This window comes from Callospermophilus lateralis, chromosome 9, assembly GCF_048772815.1.
Source record: "Callospermophilus lateralis isolate mCalLat2 chromosome 9, mCalLat2.hap1, whole genome shotgun sequence".
NCBI classification, from domain to species: domain Eukaryota; kingdom Metazoa; phylum Chordata; class Mammalia; order Rodentia; family Sciuridae; genus Callospermophilus; species Callospermophilus lateralis.
In genome coordinates this window covers 74,852,149-74,874,462 of record NC_135313.1, presented here as the reverse complement: position 1 = coordinate 74,874,462, position 22,314 = coordinate 74,852,149, and the positions used below count along the sequence as shown (strand labels likewise).

Sequence of the window (22,314 nt, the reverse complement as noted above, 5' to 3'; positions counted from 1 at the left end):
CCATTATGCAATTTTCTACTAAAGAAAATATATGACTATAGATAAAAATGTCTAATAGCAACTAAACTCAATTCCTCAGGGAAGTAATAACCTCCTAATTGAAAAAAACAACAAACCAAAACCAAAACAAAGATGTTTTTCTTCTAATTTTAATAACACAATTACCCAAAACTCTAAACTTTATCTGGATTTTATTTTTATATTGTAATACCATTTTAATAAAGATTGGAAGAATGGTACATATTTTAAAGTAAAAATCTGGAATATATGACTGATATTATTTAGTTGGCAGGAGAAAAAGGGAAAAACACTGATTGGCAAGATGGTACTTGATAGTTTTTTATTTCTTGACATTTTCCTATATAGAGGGGAAAATATATATATTTATATACATATATGTAATGTATGTGTATATATATAATTATATACATATGTGTGTATATATCTATATCTCTATATCTATATCTATATCTATACATCTATATCTATCTATCTCTCTCTCTCTCTCTCTCTCTCTCTCTCTCTCTATATATATATATATATATATATATATATATATATATGAATTGGGGTTTAACTCAAGGGTGCTCTCCCTTTCATATTCTGAGACACTCCCAGGTTGGCTTCAGCCTTGTGATCATTCTGCCTCAGCCTTGATATCACTGGGATACAGGCATTCACTACTGTATACAGCATACAGAAGTATTTTTAAAGAGGGCAATATCTTTGCTTTACTCAAAAGATTTTTGAAATCGTTATAAAAGGTGTCATAGTAGGAGAGAGTGGAGCACATAGTTTATACAAGTTGGTCGTGATCCACATTGGATTGGCAAGCCAGGGACTTTGCAGAACTTGGATTTCCTTACTGCTTGAGAAACAGAATAGTATTTGCAAATAAATAGGAGCTTACTGGAATAAAAACTTAATGCAGATGCTGATTCTCTTAAATAAATCTGGGCCACCAACTGTGCTTATGTTGGTTAGTAACCATGCATCCTGTAACATCTTTCTGCTTAGTTTTGTTCTCATGAGATGAGGAGTATTGGAACATACATATAGAATTATTAGTTTGTGAGTGCCAGGGAATAAGATCCTTTTGAATGGTAAAGTTGAGTCTATTTTCAAGATAGAGGTAGTTTCAAGATATAGATAGAATTAAAAACTTGAACTATGTAAGGAAAAAACTTGCATAAATAAAAAATTTAAATGGCAACTTGGTTTTATTATTTGAAATAGTAAAGTTAGACATTTCTTAGTCCTAATGTCATGACATGTAGATCTAGCAGGGTATAGAATCAAGATAATTTGAATAATTCTTGAAGTGGCAATAAGGTATAATTTTGACTTTCAATCAAAGCTAAAGTTTAAAATAAATTCTCAATAAGCTCAGCTGTTAGGCTCTTATTAGGAAATGAGTTATCTTAGACATTTTAATAGTTAATGGTAGATTTTCCATTGTAATGATATTCTTCATACATTTTTTAAAATGCCCTCATTCTTTATTTTGCATAAGCCCCACAGCATTTGATGATGTAGAAAGGGCAAGAGGTCATCTCTTCATTGATGACAGTCATGGTGCTGCCTACATCTTCAAAGATCATTTGTTATATATAAGGTATTCTTTCTAAATCTGGGGAGGGCCATTCAGTAACCATTGGCATTACATATACTTATCCCTAGGATTTTTTTTTCCACTGTCAATTGAGGAGACAAACTGCATCTTACGACTAAAGAAAGAAAATTTTATAGCTTGAAGTGTTTCATTTTTCAAATTTAGAAAAATTAACACAGTAAGAGAAAATAAAGATTTTCCCTTGTCATTATATTGTAGGCCGAGTTCCAATACTTATCTATCAATTTCATAAAAAAATAAGGTAGAAATGACACAAATTAGGTAATTAGCATGACACTTTTTTTCCTCAGAAAAATAAATGAAACTCTGTGCTGTGTATTCTTTGGATTTGCACAATGTCTCCAAATATATAGTTTACATGAATGTAAATTTTATATAATTATTGGGAATAGACTCTTTTATAGTAATTTTTTAAACCATTACTATTTGTGAATTTTAAGTTCATATAAAGTAACACATAAATGCTGTTTATTTTAAAAAATTGTCTCAGCAAATTACATTTCATGTTTGCATTTTGAGACATTTTAATAGTTAATGGCAGATTTTCCATTGTAATGATATAAATAAAAGTTTATGAAATATTTCAAATTTCTTTGTATTTAATGTTATTCACTCCAAACTGTCAAAACAATGTCACTTATTCACATCAATAAATTTATGTTTTAGTTGATACGATTTAAAATGTAGCAAATGATATTGGATTATTTTTGGTCTGATTTATTTAATCTACCTATAGAAACTGGTTAGCCAGATAGTTATTGTTCAATGTTGTATAAAACAAACGTGGATGGTTTTAATTTTATATATACTTTCAGTATCTCTCAACGATTAGGTACATATCTATGTTATACCATTTAGAATTCTTACTCTGATTACTTTAGGTCATTTTATATTAGTATGTTGTTTTCAAGACATGCTAATCTATTCTCAAATGCACATCTGCTGGGAATACTTTTTATGCAGATCAGATGGGAGTTTTAAAGGAAAATAAGTGTTGATTTATTTCTCGTAGCTGCTGGGTTTGAGTCTCTGATACCATTTTTAAAATTTTCTATACTAATAGATATTCATTCAGTAAGATGCTTTAGAAGCATGACATACTTAATCTTCACAGTAAATTTTTAGGTATGACACTATTATCCTTATTTTACAAATGCAAAAGCTGAGGTTTGGGGAATCTCCCAATGCTGTGAAGTAAAATGCCCAGACCTATCTATAAAAGACCAGCTCTTAGTCACTGTAGAATTTTGTATCCTAGGATTATTTCTATTTTAGTATTATTGGTAAATAGTAGTAGTACCATTTATCATTTTTTATTATTTTTGTATTTTTTAGTATTATTTAGTATTCAGTATTATTATGTAAATTCAAAATGCGCTATTTGACAACCTGTTGTTATATAGAATATCAGTGTAGGTACTAAGGTAAAGGCAATACAATTTGAATAAATCATTAGTTTATCAATGATCCAGCAGAATAGTGATGGATCTAGTTTCAGGTGTTAAAATTGTAGCCAGCTGTCTTGGTAACAACTTTTATCCACTTGGGCTTTTAATTTTGAAGACATGAATGCTGACATATTTGGGAACGTGAAATAAGTCATGTTTCATGTTATATCTCCTTTCTGCACAACAAAAACCCTATACAATAATGAAATTCCTTTCTTTTCTTTTTTTTCTAATACAGTGGGATGTATCCTGCTTTCACCCTGGAGTTCACCTCTGTGGCGTGGATCTATCCAAGGAGCATTTGCCTTCAATCTCTGTGTTAACTAAAAATCAAGTAAAGACATGAGGAGATTCGTTTACTGCAAAGTGGTTCTGGCCACTTCACTGATGTGGGTCCTTGTGGATGTCTTCTTACTGCTGTACTTCAGTGAATGTAACAAGTGTGATGACAAGAAGGAGAGGTCCCTGCTGCCTGCACTGAGGGGTGAGTACCTGTGAAGCAAACTGGCGAGACAACAAAGTATCACACCTCAAAATAAGAATAGTATTGCCTTATTACAAGAGCAGAAGTGTTAATGTACGCGTAAGCACATGGAAGCTACTTCCCTTTTCTAGGTCTTAGGGGTTTATTGGAAAGAAGGAAGAGTCAGTTAACCTTCCGGATACCTTTAATCTTAAATTCTAGTGTTCTGTGACTGCATGAAAAGAACTTTCAGTGAACTTTCAGATGGGACAGAATTTAAAATCTAGGCTCACAGGAGCCAAAACCCTTTAAAAACCAAGTGAGATATATGGGGACAGTAGCAAACTGGAATGCCATTTGTCATCCCTGATGATTTCCAAAACAGATTAATTTTTTTTTTTTTTTTTTTTTTTTTTTTTTTACAATAAAACACCTACAAGTCACCAGATTTCACCTGTGGGCCATCAGATCATTGACTCTATGTTAAGAAACAAAGACAATTTCAAGTCTATTATAAAGTTACTTTAACTCAATATTTACAATGACTCAATTCCAATTAATTCTAAAGAGATTATTTGTATAAATGGTGATTTTTCAGATAAAGGCATAGGGATTCATTTTCTGCAAAATGATTACAAATAACTTTCTCAGTGCTTTCCTTTTTTGTTGACTTCAAGGTCTATCAGTAGTTATATTCTTGAAATATTCCTCATAAGTGGGTACTTCTAAAGTACATAGGGTGGTTAAAATTAGTTTATTCTCTTAAACAAACATTAATTAATTCTCTAATTAACAAAAGTTTTCTTCATAACTATGACAAAAGGTAAATTTTATTTGAATCTTGTTGAAATTTTCATAACATTCAAAAAAATGAATCTAAGTTACCAAGGTGAGATTTGCCTTTATTTACTAATTATAGTATGTCTAATGTTATAGATAATTTTGAAGTTGTTTATTAGTCAAAACACTCAAATAGAAATTCATTTATGCAATTATGTAAGTTTTAGGGAAACACAGAAAAACAATTCCAAAAATTAATTTTGTCCAGAGAACATTTTGAAAATTCTGGGTTTGCTTTAGATAAAAAAAAATGCTCTCACTCAGTTGTAGAAATTCTGCATATTCTCTCTTTTCAAAATGTATCTGACACTCTCACTTTAGTTTTTGACTAGTAAAAAGAATTCAGAGAAAAGTTCTTTGGAAGTGACTGAGTCTAGATTGATTTAGGTAGATTATATGCATTTTCATAGCTTTATTCTATAATTATTCAGGAAGAAGAACTTTATGAGTCCATTGGGTTTTGATAAATAAACATGGGATTGATTTACTGATCTATAGTTAAAGCCCTGAAGTAAATAAGCTATTTTTTTTTTTTTTTGAGTCTGTTGAGCTATTTCTTGGCTGAGTGGAAATCTGTCTTGATGGATCACAACCATTTAGAATGATCACTTTGTTGAATGGAGGCATCTAGTTCAGTCACACACAAAAAGTTATGACCTGATTCAGCAAAAAAAAAAAAAAAAAAAAAAAGCAAAACCAGCAGCCTTTTCCTCAAGTACCCACAGAAGTACAGTTTTGCTGATTCAAGTCCTTGCTGATTACTCCTAAACCTTAAACTGTGAAATTTAATGATGTCAGGCAAAAATAATTTTTCCTTGTATTTAATTTAAAGTTAAATCATGTTGTCTTCTTCAGTAAGACTTTTTGTCTGATCAACACACTGTAGACTGGGAGACTCACTTAGAACAGAAACTTACAAAACTTACAACTCAGTTTTGGGTGATGGGAAGTTCAAGATCAAGGCACTGGTTGATTGGTGTCTGTGAAGAGCCTGTTTCTCATGCAAAACTGACTTCTCACTAACTTCACCTGGCAGATGGTTGAGGGATCTGTTTGAGGCATTTCTATAAGGGTGCTAATCCCAATCAGGAGGGCTTCTCCCTCAGGACTTAACCACCTCCCCGAGGTCACACTTCCTAATACTATTGCCAAACCTTTTAGAGTTCTAACAGGTGAATTTGGGGCAGAAACATTCAGTCCACTGTACTTTAATTTGGCACATTAATATCATTTGTCCTATAAAATAGGAAATAGACATGAAGTTTTAATTTTATATTTTATTAGTATTTCAGATTATTTAGGAATTTGTACTATATATTTAGAGTTACTTATATGCAGTGATTTTGTCTACTAAAACAATGACTTTTGGCTTACAGAATTTGATCTTTCTGGGTTGGATTTGGTGGTTTCTAAGATGACTTATATTTTTAGACTTTATATAATTTTAAGTACCCAATATTAACATACACTATGGATTAATTTTTGAGATATTTTCATTTATTAATTCATTAATTATTTATTTAGTGTTTACTGTGTACTAAATCCTAGGAATAGATAACTAAGGCCTTTGCAGTTTGGAATGTAATAAAACTGAGATTCTTCTAGTCATGGAGCTTATAGAAAAATCACAAAGTAATCATTCCTCTCTCCACATGCACACACACATACAGTCATGGTGTTACTTAAGCATGGGAAGGGGAGACAGTGGGAAACATTGTGGAGTGTGTTTATATAGCTAAGAACGCTGTAGCCTCACTAGGTAATGAAATCTTATGGGAGCACTATTGTATATGCAGTTTCCATTGTTGACACATATTCAGTTAAATATACAAATTCAGCTAAAATGGTAAAGTAAAGTACACATGATTACAACACATAATGGGTGTTAGGATGAAGAAGGATGCTCTAAGCTGGGGAAACAATCTAGGTGAATAGGTAAAATTTCACAGAGGCTATGGCATTAAGGTTAAGGTCTACGATACAAGACTTGGAAATAACTACTTAAAGAAGAAAATGCAAAATTTTAAATAGATTAATAAAGATTTCAGTGTATCTCCCACCAGAATAATATAAAAAGAGAAATTGCAGAGTTAAAATTTGACTATTTCAATAACAGCTCTTAAAATTTAGAGTAATCAAAACAGTATAGACACAAAGCAGAAGTATAAAGTGTCCAAGGAAATAGATTTAGACCTTAGACATAGACTCACACATTTGGAACATTCATTATATGACGGGGAAGCACTGAAGATCAATGCGAAAAAGAGCATATATTCAATAAATGGAACTGAGAATGAAATGGTAATGTGTGTGGAAAAAGATGCCTTACTCTTTTTCCCAGTTGATATAAACTTTGGATGTACTACAAACATAAATGCCAAAAGCAAAATTTTAACTTGAGTAGAAAAAAATTAGGCATCTAAATGATCTTGAAATAAGGAAAATTCTAAGACAAAACATAGGAAACATTGACATTAAAAAATAAAAGAGAAGTCACACATTGTTGAAGATATTCAAAGAACATACAGCTAACAAACTCTTACTAAGTATATCTAAATAATTATGATGTGTGTGTGTGTGTGTGTGTGTGTGTGTGTGTGTGTTTCTTATTATTAATAAGAAAAGCCCAAATAAACTGACTATGGTCCATGCATGTAGACCCAGTGACTCAAGAGACTGAGGCAGGATGATTGCAAATTCAAGGCCAAACTCTGCAACTTAGGGAGACTCTGTTTCAAAATAATATATAAAAAAGGGCTGAGGGCGTGTAACTTAGGGGTATAGTGCTGCCCTGGGTTCAATCCCCAGTATAATCTGCCCTCCCACACACACAAAGGAAAGAAAGAAAAAGCAGAAACCCCCAAATAACCCTATAGAAAAATATAAGCAATAGATAGATACTTTATAAAAACAAACACATATGGCAATTAAACTTATGAGGAGATAATTAATATACATTATAATCAGGGAAAACAGATCAAGGCTACAATGACATGCATTTATATCCATTCAGCTAACAACAATTAAAAAGGTTAATATTGCCAATCATTAGAGTTGATGCATGTCTATACTTTTGTGGTGAATTCAGATAACAATTTAGTATTGTCTCTGAAATCTAAACATTCCTACAGGACTCAGAAGTCATAGTCATATATCCAAGAAAATTTCTTCCACAAGTATGTTCATAGCACCACTACTCACTGGAATAAAACTTGTAAATAACATACAGGCCAATCAATGGAAAGAACTGAAGGATAGACATTTGGTATATAGATGGAAGGAATTATTATATAGTAATCAAAATGAATGTTCTTTCATCAATATGGATGAATCTTGACAATAAAGTAGTAAATTAATGATGTTATACCCCACAAAGAGTAAGTATATATAGACTACTTGAAAGCAGAAAAAAAACCCCTAAAATTTAAGAACATACATTAAAAGAGTATATAGAGATGTAAGACTTCATAAAAAGCAAGTGAGGCTAACTATGAATATAGGATTTAGATTGTTGCCTGTCATGCACGTGGGGGAAATAAGGGAATATGATCAGAGTGAACATTTTGACCTGATATGAACCATTTGGAATATGGGTTTGATGTATTTTTTAAAAAATTTCTATTAGTTATTAATGGACCTGTGTTTATTTATTTGTTTATATGTGATGCTGAAGATGGAACCCAGTCAGTGCCTCACACATGGTAGGCAAGTGCTATACCACTGAGCCACAACCCCAGTCCTTGATGTATTATTTTTATTAATAACTAAATGAATAAAGAAGAGCCACTAAATGCATTTAAAAAATGATAAGACACCAGTGGGTTCCAAAAATAGGGCAGATATATTCAGATTTGTGTTATGGAAGAATCACTATGGATACAACGTGGACAATGCACTGGAGAAGAGCCACTGTCTTCAGGGCACTGGATAGGAAGCTGTCCAGCAGTCTATGCATCTTGTGTTGGAAGTGATACCTATTTATAGCAGACCAGCAGGAATGAGGTATGAGATAAACAGGCAAAAATTGAAATCTGGGTGCTTGACAGGATCTGGCAGATATTGAAGGTATAGTTTCCATGGACAAGTCTTGGGTTTCTTGGATCCAGTTTCCAGAGGGAGGGCTCAGTGTAAGAGATGATTTGAGCAAGATGGATACTGAGTTTATTTCAGACATGTTGCATTTGAGACACCTGTTAAGTAAAGAAATGCAATTGTTCCATCAGAAGTTGGCTATAATATTCAACTCTATCAAAGTTTAAAAAAAAAAAACGATTTTATCATCATTTTTCTAAAGTGGTTTATATTTTTATATTTTTTTAAAAAATGGAGTATGTGGAATATAATTGAATCTTTGCTACAGTAGCAAAGAGTCAGCATTGTCATTTTACACATCAATAATTGAGTAATGCTGTAAAAAGAGATGATTTCAAGAGTTTATGAGAGTGTGTAGAGCTGTTCAAACATTAGATACAGACACATGCATATCTATGTATTTTTCTGTTTTATAAGGGACTGCTTTTTGATAACATAAACACTTAATAGGGGGCACATTAACTTTTTCACGACATCCTGGTGCCACCTAAAAAAAATGCACTAACAGATACTTCCCACTCCTGTTTATGTGGAAGATTGAGTTGTGCTCATTACCAAGCTGGAAGAGTTAGAGTAGATATTAGAGTGAATTTTTAAAAAGCCAAAGGTTGCTGTAGTATACTTATGAAAGCTCTAGGGAGATTTAAAATCATATGGCAGGTTTGCATGAGCACTGTGCCACAGTGGACCTTAGTCCCAGTTTCCCCACTAATGGCCTATGTCCTCAGTAGGTGAATTGGTGTCTCTGGGCCTCAGTTATCCCTGTAACATGGAACAAATAGGAATCAATAGTTTAAAATCTTTCTGGTTCCTAATTGAATGCTGTTTCTAGATTTTATAAATTCCAGGACATGTAGGATTGCAAACTATTTCAGTCTCCACTTTTTGGTTGGTCCATAGATAATGTGTAGTTTGAGATAGGAAATGGGGGCATAGAAGTGATTTAGTGGGAAGGAAATCTGCCTGAAAACCCCAGAGGGCCTTTATAGAATCACAAATGACAGAAGTGATATAGAAATTGAAATTGTGTGAGGCTAAGGGGACATGCTATAATTTTAACAACCAACAGAATAGCTTTTTTTTTTTTTTTTTTTTTTGGTACCAGTTATTGAACTCAGTGCATTTGACCATGGAGTACTATTCCTATCTCTATTTTGTATTTTATTTAGAGAGAGTGTCTCACTGAATTGCTTAGTGCCTTGCTTTTGCTGAGGCTGGCTTTGAACTTGTGATCCTCCTGCCTGAGCTTCCCAAGCCACTGGGATTACAGGCATGTGCCGTCATGCCCAGCCAAAACAGTGTTTGATTATCATACTCTTTTAGGTTCAATAAAGGATTCTGTCATCAGTAAATGCTAGTTTGCATTGGAGTTTAAGTTTTATGCTTTCATTAGATACCACTGTGGAGATACATATTCTGAAAACTAGATTTGAATACTTTTCTTCACTCCCACAGATACCTAGACCCTATCAAGGTGTCCTGTGGGATAGTTAAACTTTGGTCAGGAAGGTCTTTAGCAGGGATAATTCTGCTTGAAGATCTGTATAAAACAGTCATCATCTTATTTTTAAGTTCTCAAAATTATCCTAGTTCATATGTGTCCCTTGTACCTCCCCACTACGGTCTCTACGTTGGGGGACATAAAAAATAGTGGAGTTGCTGACTCGTGATCTCAGTTCAGTACCTCCATGTGTCCTTGTTCCTGCAAGGCATAGTAACTGGTTTCTTTTCTATAAATTGAGGGAAACAGGCAGCCTCCCTCTCTCGAATCCCTCTTCTGCTGCTTTCTAAGTGATCTTCTCATAGTCCTGGACTCTTTTATTAGACAGCTAATGTTCATTGATTTTGTATGACTAATCTTCCTCCTTGAAAGGGAGTATTCTTGTGTGTGAGGAAAAACCAATGACTAGAGAATTAAGGTATTAAACTAAGATTGTATTTACTCTGGTTTTTAAAGTACATGGCTTAAGCTTTGTGGATAGGTAGAAGAGTGTGATTGATTAAAATGGATTATCGATACTGGAGGTGACTCATATATTATGATGAGCACTAATTTAGGGTGATAGGCAATGGTATTTATAGTCTTACAAAAAAAAAAGTGGGGCATATGGACACAGTCAATCTAGATAAAGGGCATATATTTCCCAGAAATTTTAAAAAGCTCAAATTATCTCTGTTTGCTGATGACATGATCCTATACTTAGAAGACCCAAAAAACTGCAGCAGAAGATTTCTAGAGCTCATAAATGAACTCAGCAAATTAGCAGGATACAAAATCAACACCCATAAATTAATTGAGTTCCTATCCTCCAATGTTGAATCTGCTGAAAAATAAATTAGGAAAATAATCTCATTCATTATAGCCTCAAAACAAAACAAAACAAAACAAAAAACAACTTGTGAATCAGTCTAACAAAATACCTGAAAGAACTCTACAAAGAAATTATAAAATACTGAAGAAAGAAATTGAGGAAGATCTTAGAAGATAAAATCTCCCATGTTTTTTGATAGGCAGAATTAATATTAAAATGGCTATACTACTATACAGATTCAATGCAATTCCCATCAAAATTCCAATGACATTTTAGAAAAATAAGTCATGAAATTAATTGGAAAAAAATCCAGAATACCCAAATCAATTCTTAGTGAGAAAAGTGAAACAGGAGGCATCACGATACAGACCTCAAATTATGCTACAGAGTTATGGTAACAAAAACAGCATGGTACAGGCACCAAAACAGACATAAAGACTGATAGAATAGCATAGGAGACCCAGAGACAAACCCACATAAATAATGGTATACTAAACAAAGATACCAAAAACATACATTGGAGAAATGATAGTCTCTTCCACAAATTGTGCTAGGAAAAGTAAAAATCCATATGAAGTAGAATGAAATGTAACCTCTCTCTCTCACCCTGCACAAAACTCAACTCAAAGTGGAACAAAGAGCTAGAAATTTGAAAAGAAACCCTGTATACAACAGAAGAATATGTAGGCGCAGTTCTTCATTATGTTAGCTTAGGAACCAACTTCCTTAATAAGACTCCTGAAGCACAAGAAATAAAATAAAATAAAAAAATCAATAAGAGGGATGGTATCAGATTTAAAAGCTCTGTACTACAAAAACAATCAAGAGTGTGTAGAGAGAGTCAACACAATTGGAGAAAATGTTTTTCCACCTACACCTTAGACACAGCATTAATCTCCAAGACATATAAAGAACTAAAAACATAACATCAAAAAACAAACAAAAAAATCCTCCAAAAATGCAATCAACCAATGGCAAATGAACTAAACAGACACTTTTCAATAGAAGAAATACTAAATAATAATAATAATAATAATAATAAAAATAAATCATTGTATGGTTAAAAAAATACAATGATCAACAAATGTGAAAAAATATTCAACATCTTTAGCAATTAGATAAATGCAAATTAAAACTACACTGAGATTTCATCTCACTCCAGTCAGAATGGCAATTACCAACAATATGAGTAACAATAAATGTTGACCAGGATTTGGAGAAAGGGTACAATCATACATTGCTGGTAGAATTGCAAATTGGTGCAACCTTTCCATACTAAAAAACAGTTTGGAGATTCCTCAAAAAACTAGGAATAAAATCACCATATGACCCAGTTCTTATGACCCAGTTAACCCATTCTCAGTATATAGCCAAAGGATCTAAAATCAGCATACTACAGTGACACAGTCCTGTCAATATTTATAATAGCACAATTCACAATAGCCAAGCCATGGAGCCAACCTATATGCCCTACAATAGATGAATGGATAAAGAAAGTGTGGTATATATACATAATGGAATATTACTCAGCCATTAATAAAAATCAAATTATGGCATTTGTCAGTAAATGGATGGAAATGGAGAAAATCATGCTAAGTGAAAGCAGCCTATCTCTAAAACTAAAAAGTTGAACATTTTCTCTGATATGGGGAGCTAATTCAAAATAAGGTGGGAGGAGGATTAATAAAAAAGAATAGAAGAGAGATCAGTGGAGTAGACAAAGGGCGATAAAGAGAAGGGAAGAGGAATGGGATAGGGAAAGTCAGTAGAATGAATATGACCTACTGTTCTATGTGCAGATATGAATATACCACAATCAATCTCACCATCATGTATATACACAAGGCATTCATTTAAAAAAAGCTATAAAGCTATAAGTAAATAACAGAAAGTTCAGTAGAATAGAGGGAAGGAAATGGGCTGTAAGGGACAGAAAGGGGGAGCACTGGGGACTGAATTAGAACAAGTTGTATTCTATATATTTATAGTTATGTCAAAATGAATTCTATTGTCAAGTGTAACTAAAAAGAACCAATTAAAAAAAGAAAAAGAAAAACTAATAGACTTGGTGAAAAGTTTTTTAAGATTTTTTTTTTTTTTAATGTGGTGCTGAGGATCAAACCCAGGGCCTCGCAAGTGCTAGGTGAGCACTCTACCACTGAGCCACAATCTCAGCCCAGACTTGGTGAAATTTTGACCTCTGATATTTGCTTTGGTTTTTCAGACTCATATCCACAATTTTTTCTCATCCTCCTGCCAGTCCACACAACCACATTAATATCATGAATAAAAATAAATATAATCAAGAAAGAATATTAGGTATACTGTGCTTCACACTGCCTATGCATTATTTCGATTGATTAATTAATTAATTATCAATTTATTAATTTGATTAATTAATTAATTAATTTTGAAAGCAGCATTGAGGGTATGTACTATGAGTAAATTGATTTATAAATGAGAAACAGACAGAAAATTTTATTTATTTATTTTTTTTAGGTCACAAAAGTAGTTAAGAAGAAGAAAGAGTTCACAGCCTGATTTGTCGAAATTCTTAGTACAGACTTTGGAATCACAAGACTATGCTGTGTCCCTGACTTAGATATACCTGGGTTCCTTCTAAAGAGCCAAGTAATCACAACATTTATATGCTATTTATAAAATATTCATAAAACAGATGTTTCTGGAGGACATTGAAAGAGATGGCCACTGACTTTAGGTTAAATAGGGCCTTGTTCAATGTATTTTAAACAAAAGTACCTTTTCTTGTCTCACCTTGACATATTTCAGACTTAAACAGTTTTGCATATATTGAGCCACTGCAGAATACTGATGAATTTAGGTCACAATTTTCCTCAGTGGTAACCTTTGGGCCAAGCCTCTGAAATCTTAGAAAGGATAGTTAAAGATTAAAAACAATAGTGAGATACTGTTATTTTTAAAGATTAATAGGAATAATTAATGTCAATAGTTTGTCCACTCATTCAGTAAAATACTGGCTATGTACTCTGTAATGTATAGAGTTTCATCAAGTAGAACATCAGTTTTCAAGAATCACACAGTTTAATGGAGACGTGATGTGCACATACTTACAACACCACACGTGATGTCTGCTATGATACTAAATGAACTACTGTGAGAGCTAAAAGGTCTTGAAATATAGAAGTTATGTGGACATGTGAAAATAGGAACAAGAGGATAATAGGAAAAAATAAAGTATCAGGGTAACACTGTTGTCTTTCTGAAGATGCTGATCTAAGTATTAGAAAAATCAGTTGATTGGAGCAGAGTCAGACATAAAGGAATTTTTAGACGTTAGGTCAATAGTTAGGAAAAAAAAATTTCAAAGGACTCCAAGTGCTGGGGCAAGTAATTTTAACTTGTCTTAACAAGTTATTGAAGGTTTCTGGAAAATGAAGTTTTATTGGTCATCAGCTGAAATTTAGGAGAATATAATTTCAAGGCATTTTTATCTTTATTTAAATAAAGACAACTACTAGTTTTATTCATTAATTAAAACTATTCATATTAGCAATTCAATGGGATATATAGTCATATAAATTGTTCACTTTGAAAATTAATGAGTAGGAACAAGAAAGATTTTCTTTTTTGTAAAATTGAATTTAAATGGCATTATAAAAAGTAAGTACTCAAGTCCAAATTTATCGAAGTACATATATTACATATGAATTTATATATATGAATTATATATAAGTAAACATTAAAAAATTAATTGCTCACAATTTTTGTTTGATATTAAATAAGTTGACAAACTTGTAAACATTGTTTGGTATCAGAACTGGGGGTAGAAAGATAAAAGAAGATGTATTCTTGTTTTCATGTGTAAGAGGGGAGAAAAGAATTCAGAATTATATGAAAGAAATGTCAGCATATCAATGCTTATACTAGCTGGAGGAGAGAGAATATATGAAATAAAAATAAAATCAATAAGATACTTTCTTTTGAAGGCAAGATATTTTTCAATTCTGTGAAGACTAGAATTGACTAAATAAGTTAATGGGATGAAACTAACTTCCAGATAGCCCACCAATAAAGTGGGAATGAACAAATCCTACCTCCATCCACTGGAAATCATTGTCCTAAAAGGGCTAAACTGTAGCAAAGACAACTGGTGTTTCATCAGTTTGCATCTTCATTACGAAAGTCAGCGCGCTTGGCTCATAATGGGTGTTCAGTTAATTTTTAATTGAATGAAAAATGAAGGAATGAATGTCTAATCAGCTTGGCACTTTCTGTTTCCATGATCATTGAATTTATGTTTCTGATTAAAAAACTTGAAATAACTCAATTATTATGACTAAAGAAGGCTTTAAAAATTTAGTTTATAGATAAGGCCCAATCTTTGAATATTCTAAAATATTTATTGGCCTACATAATTTGGTTTACATCCCAAACTGGCAAATTGATAGCCAAGGACTATCCTTTTCCCTCTTTGCTTGTACTATCTGTGTGATACAGAGTCTTAGGAAAGATCACAGCATATTAACATTGTAATGATGCTGCTGAGGAAACAATTCAGGTAGAATATTATGTGGTATACACAGAATGAATCCATACATAGAGGACTGCATGGATACTTAAGAAAGATATATTTAACTTTGAAAAAGTTATAGGTTGATGATATATTCAAGTCTTCACTTTTTATAAGTGATACAGAAAATGGAGAGGATGGAAAATGAATGTAAAAAAATAATATTGGAAAGCTATAAAGTGAAAAACCCACCCCAAAAGAAAAATTACCAAGAGTAACATGATTGTAGCATAGGTCTCTCAGGTAGTGGATAAGTAAAACTCCATATAAACACAAATTAGCAAATAATTAAGGAATGCTACTTTTCAAATTAACTTTAGGTTTTTATTAAAATGCTGCATTTTGGCCAGATGTGGGGTGCACACACTTGTGACTCAGGAGACTGAGACAGGATTACAAGTTTGAGATCAACCTAGGCAATACTCTGTCTTAACATTTTAAAAAAGGGCTGAAGACGTTGCACAGTGGTAGAGTGTTCCTAGGCTCAGTCTCTGGTTCTTTGGTGGTGAGGAAGAGGGGTGAGCTCCATGTTAAGAGTATATTTTTTTGAGTTTTGACAAATGGGTTCCAGGTTCAACCTCACAATCATGCTTCCCCCCAAATATTATTACCTTCTGTTATACAATCGGTTATGCAACTCTAGCCAGGTAATTACTGATCTGTTGTGTGTGTGTGTGTGTGTGTGTGTGTGTGAGAGAGAGAGAGAGAGAGAGACTATTGGTTAGTTTTGCCTATTCTAGAAAATCTGATGAAGATAATTGTACACTATCAACTCTTATGTGTTGGGTTATTGTTTTCAGCATAAAGATTTTGAAATTAATCATGGTATTGAGTGTATTATGTTCTATTGCTCAGAAGTATTCAGTTATATTGTGACTTAATGTATTTTGTGTTGTTATAACAGTATGTCTGAGAATGGCTAATTTATAAAGTACAGAAATTATTTCTCACACATTGGAGGCTGGGAAGTCTAGGATCAGGGCACTGTCAGATTCGGAGTCTGGTTACAAGATGGCAACTTGTTGCTTTGTCCTCCAGAGCAGAGAGCTATCGTAGCTTCAAGTGGCAGAACAGTAGAAGAAAGAACCCAATCACGTAAGTCCTTTTGATAGTAGCATGACTCCATCTATGGGGGTTTTGCTCTCATGACCTAAACACCTGTCCCTCTTAAAAGTTTTCATGTCCCCACACCTGCACATCAGGAATCATTTCCAACACATGAATTTGACAGATACATTTAGACCATAGCGTAATGATGGACTAAAATTTGTTTATCCTTTCACTTACTGGAGGACACTTAGGATGTTTCCATCATTTTGCTTCTTAAATGAAGCTACATTCATATACAATCCTATGTGTGGACATATGTTTTCATAACTCTTGGGAAAATACCAAGGAGTAGAGTGCTGAGTCATATGCTAAGTGTATGTTTAATATTGTGAAATACTGCCAGTCTGCTTTCCCAACTTTGAGTATTTTCTATTCCCATTTTAGCAAATATAGTAACTTCATGTTGGTATCTCATTGTGACTTTAATTTGCACTTCTTGATAACTATTGAATAATGAGCATTATTTTATGTGTTTTATTGGCCAATCTTCTCTTATGAACAGTCTTCTTCAATATTTCTTGCCTATTTTTACATAGGGATGCTGCTTACTTTTTTTTAATGTGTCTTTGAAAGAGCAGAGTTTTAATTTTGTTGTAAACTAATGTATAATTTTTTCTTTTATTCTTTTTTTGTGTTAGGAAATATTTGGGTATTCCTAGGTATGAAATTTTTCTACTGTATATATATATATATATATATATATATATATATATTTTTTTTTTTTTTTTTTTTTCTAAAAGATGAACGGGATTTTTGTTGTTGTTGCTTTTTTTAACATTTTAATATTTGAGTTAATTTTTGTATAGAGTATGAGGAGAGAATACTATCCCCCCCCACACACAAAAAAATTCCAGTTGTTTCAGAAACATTCCTTCCTTGAAGATAAGAAAGAAAAGAATTTTAGAAATCATGACATTTTTATAGTTCTCAAGTATTAATCTATTAACCTTTCTATTGCTAGAATATGCTAAATAACTAAAAAAATCCAAATTTTATTAAATCTTTAGGTTGCCTTTTTGTTTTTGGTGCTGAGAATGTCAAATCCAACACCTTGTATGTGCTAGGCAAGAGCTCTTTCTCTGATATATACTCCTGTCCCTTCTTTAGGCACTTAAATTTGAAGAACAATAAAGAATATAATCGAATTTATTGAATTTCTTTATAAACTAGCACTTTTTTTTCCTAATAATAAAATGACTATTCATTGTAGAAAAAAGCTGAAAAGAAAAAAGAAAATAACTTGGAACTGAACCCAGGAACTCTATTCATAATGAAATAAAATTTCAATTTTAGTTTTTTAAATCAATATTTCAGGATCATTTTGTCCTATATGATATATTCTTTCAAGACTTATTTTTACTGGCTACAGAGTATTTTATTTCACATATTTCTACAGTGTAATTTTCATTACTGTTTATCACTAATTTTTTTAGATTGCTTCACATTTTTTATGAATAGTTTATGAAATTTTATTGCTGGTTATTAGGCTACAGTGTTGGTTACATGATTAATTTTTTAAAAATCTAAATATTTTTATATAGACATTTCCATTTATTTTCTGGGGTTCTCTTGATCTTTAGTTATCATCAATATATGAGAATACTTATTACAATATTTATGATTTAGTTTCAAACACATTTGCTAATTAGATTACTTTTAAGAATAGATTTTTTGAGCTTTTCAGTTTTTAGTTTTATTCACATAGAATGACTTTATATATATTATTATATATTTTTGATATATAATTATGCATTTAATTGTAATGTAGCGGTAGGGATACATTTTAATTTTTAGATAATTATCACTTGTGATGTGTATTGAGCCATTTATTCTCTCATTATTTATTTTTGTGGTTACCATTAACATATGGAAAATATTTATATATTTCAGGATCTTATGTTGGCTATTCATTTGGTTCTGTTGATTTATCTTTTATGTCATATTCTAGACCTAAATTACTTTGATCATTTAGCTTCATATTACCAGATTATATGCTTGACAAGTTGTAGCCTTTCTAGACAGAAGAATGAGTGTCTTCATTGACTCTTTTCAGTGTTTCCACTATATCAATATGTCACTGTCCTTATCTATAAAATGAGAGATTTTGTGCAGACTTACCCTTCCTTTGTAATAAAAATTCCAAATCCATGGATTTTTTTACCTTTGAAAAACAAATAGAATGATTTGTGTTGTCACTGAAGTTTACCATATATTTAAATAGACTGGGTTTGTGAAAATATGCCAGAATATTTGTCTAAAAATATACCCGACATCACTATAACCACTATCCTTCATCCTTTTGTTTCATATTTTTTGAAAGAATATACACACATGTTTTCTTATAGGTTTGTAGGTCTGTCATGTTGATTCTATTGGTACAGTGTGAAAGGGTATTGCAGATAAGATAGTACAGAGGAAAAGACCAGTACTGTGTTTGGATCTGGAGTTTTTTCTATGGACTTAATGAGAAGTCTGTTCCAGATGTAATCTCCCTCTATCTCCAGATTTTATTAAATAAACTAGAAAAAATGTATTAAGAATCATAAACTATTCTACAAAACATTGTTAATATAAATTATTCCTAATTTACCTTAAATTAATAGTTCTGAGATCAAAATCTTTTTCATTTCATTAAAACACTTGTAAAATGTTGTTTTTATTAGAAATTCCTCAAATATAATGCCAAATTTTGTCTTTGGGATGTTTATTTTCTTTCTGGGTTAGAATAACCTAGGTTTAATTATTTAAATATCTCTTTATTTCAATGTAGACAAACAAAAAATGGTTTTATACACCTGTAAGAAAACTATACATAGATAGATTAGTATAAAAAAGTTTCATTTCTTTCTTTCTTTTCTCTTTTTTTCATTTTTAATTGTAGATGGACACAATACCTTCATTTATTTATTTTTTCTAATTTTTTGTGGTACTGAGGATCAAACCCAGTGCCTCACAAGTGCTAGGCAAGCACTCTACCACTAAGCCACAACCCCAGCCCTATATTTCTTTATATTTCTGATAGTTATTTTCCTTTACTTTGTTTTTTTATCCTGATGTATTTGACTGAATTTATATACTGGGCATTTTCCTGAATTATTAAACATTTCTTATCATGTGATTTTATGGGCTATATATTATTCCAACTAATACATCATAATTTGCTTAAATATATCCTTTTGGATATTACAAAAAAAGTAAAAAGTTGAAAATCTTTATTACTTATCCAATAATGGCATAAGTGTCATCATTTTTTTTTTTTGTCATATGGTATGGTTCGCTTGTGTTTGCTTAAAGTACTCTTTGAATTTATTTGGACACGTCAAATCCTAATCCTGCTTATTATTTATTATATGGGATGTGAGCTGAGACTCAAAGGATAAATTTCTAATGGTAAGAAATTATTCTTTAGGAACCTGATACTCCTGTTGAATTACAAGGATTATGTATATTATCAGCATTCTCCAGCATTACCTTCCAATTAGTAGGAGTCCACTAGGTGCCAAACACTGAATTCAGAGCACCATGTGCTATATCTGTGCAACATCACTTTGTCTTTAAACGTTTCTGTGGAAAAATTAAGAGATAATTATCTTGAAAATATTTTCCACATACATTCCACATATGTCTTCCAACTACACAGTTTTTCCACTATCACTTCATCAGAAATGGCTTGGGCTTCTATATTGCTAAATCAATGTCCAATTCTCAACTTTTATTTTACTAGCTAATCCTATAACTTCGGAAACAGCTTACCATTGTCACCTCTTTGCAATGCAGCTGTTATGGTATTATGGTAGAAGCAATCACATTCTTTTTTTTTTTTTTTTTTTTTGTCTAACTGTTCCTTCCCAATCTCTTTGCAAATTCCCTCTCTTTATCTCACCTCCTGATGTTCAGGTAGCCCAGGAACTGGATTGGATTAATCCATTATTTCTATTCAGACCCACTCTTAGTGGTCTTATCCAATCAAATCTCATTCCTTTATGCACAGTGGCATACCTTCACAATGGTTAAATTTTGATATCCATCTCACAGCTCCCTCCAAATTTTTAGATATTATGACCAACGCTTAATTGACTTTTTTTTTATTTAAGAAACATCTCAAACTTACTGTGTGTGTGTATAAAACTGAGCTCCTCATCTTCTACCAAAAGCTGCTCTGCTTGTAGTCATCTCTATCTCAATTTTTAAAAATAGTTCTATCACTCCAGCTGTATAAGCCAAATGTTTGTCATCCTTAACTTTTTCTCTCACATTCCATATTAGCAGATCCTGTTTATTCTTCCTTCAAAAAAAATAATCAGAATTTAAACCTAAATCAGATCATGCCATTTTTCTACTCAAACCATTTTGCTGGTTTCCATTACTCAGAGTAAAAGCTAAAGTCCTTACAATGGCTTACCAAAATCTTCTACCAGGTCCCCTGTAGCTAGGTTTACTTCATGGGCATTTGTTCACCCCTGATTCACTCCACTTTAATCACACTGGCTTTCTTGCTATTCTTGTAATATGCTGTGTGTCTTTCTACCTCAGGGCCTTTGTCTTGTTGTCTCTTCTGTTTGTCAGGTTCTTTCTCAAGTTTTTTTTTTTTTTTTTTTTTTAATGTCTTATTTTTTTCTCTTTGCCTCTTTCAGATGTTATCTTAAATGTCACTGATTTGTTATAGCCTCCCTGAACACTCTATTAGAAAATACAAATTATTCCTTTTCCTTCTGTTCCCTATCTTTTCTGCTTTCTTGTGCACACTACATATTTCACTACCTGACATGTTATGTTATTTGTTTACATCTTTTTTTCCACCGGAACGGATATGACTTCATTTCTAAGAATATCACCTACATTAGAAAAAAATAAGTAAATAAATGTTTAGAATATTTATATAAGCAGAGTGCTGTTACGTTTTATAATTCGAAGTTCTCACTTCTCACGACAAAAGGAACTATAAATGAATTGGAAACTATGTCAAAGTATGCACATATAGCTCTGTATTAGATACATGGGTGAAATTTTTTATTAGGAGCAGTTAGGGTAATCTATGAAGTGACCTCATTACTGGTATTCATAATACTTTATAATTAGTATCCATATGATAAAAAGTCTGTGAAAAGAGTGATTTAAAGTAATTATCATGTTTTAGACCTTCTAACAATTTCAGAAGTCATTTACCTTGACTTTTTTCCAAACTTTTAAAAAATTCTCAGTGACAACGAATACATTTTCAGATGAAATCTTATATAAATATAATTTATCAATTGATAAAATAGGGAATTTTTCTATGTAAAGAGGGATTATCAGTCCACAGCCCATTTTCTTTTCCTTAAGGAAATGGGGATTCATCAATTATCAAACTTTTCTAGACAGTTGTAGAGGCCAAGCTGAAACAGAACCTTGAGGATTCTGACCTAGTGCTACACCAAGAAATTATAGTAACTGTTTTTTGGTTTTATGGGTTTTACAATGTCTTTTCTTGAAATGCATCCCTATGGTTATATCCATTGTACCCAATATTATTAGGAGTAACTGATGTTTACCGAGAATTATTTCAAATCTATTAATACACAATTTTTGATGATACTTTCATGGAATATATTTTATTTCATTACTATTACTAGTTTCTCATTGAAAATTTATGCCAACTCATGTCTCTGTTCAATTCACCTAGTACATTAAATAAATGTCTCCCATTGTAATCTCATTATTTTTATGTATATGCATTTTTTCTTAATTAAAGACTCTCGGGTCAGAATTCATTCATAACTTAATATGAGGGTCTTTCATAGAGTAAGTATAGAATCAGCATTTTGTGAATGAATACATTTTGATTTAGCTTGGATACTGCTCCCTGCTTTTATTTTAAAATGGTT

The 22,314-nt window shown here is 32.0% G+C and overlaps 1 protein-coding gene across 2 annotated transcripts in view; it reads left to right on the top strand.

The window, feature by feature from the left end:
• Positions 1–3,423: 3,423 nt before the first annotated feature.
• The window catches only part of Galnt13 (polypeptide N-acetylgalactosaminyltransferase 13), a 434,224-nt gene continuing 415,333 nt past the window's right edge, over positions 3,424–22,314 (top strand). For both annotated transcript variants that reach the window (XM_076866162.2, XM_076866161.2), the window contains exon 1: positions 3,424–3,565. In XM_076866162.2, coding sequence (XP_076722277.1) covers positions 3,424–3,565 — 142 coding nt within the window. The remainder of the gene's footprint in view (positions 3,566–22,314) is intronic.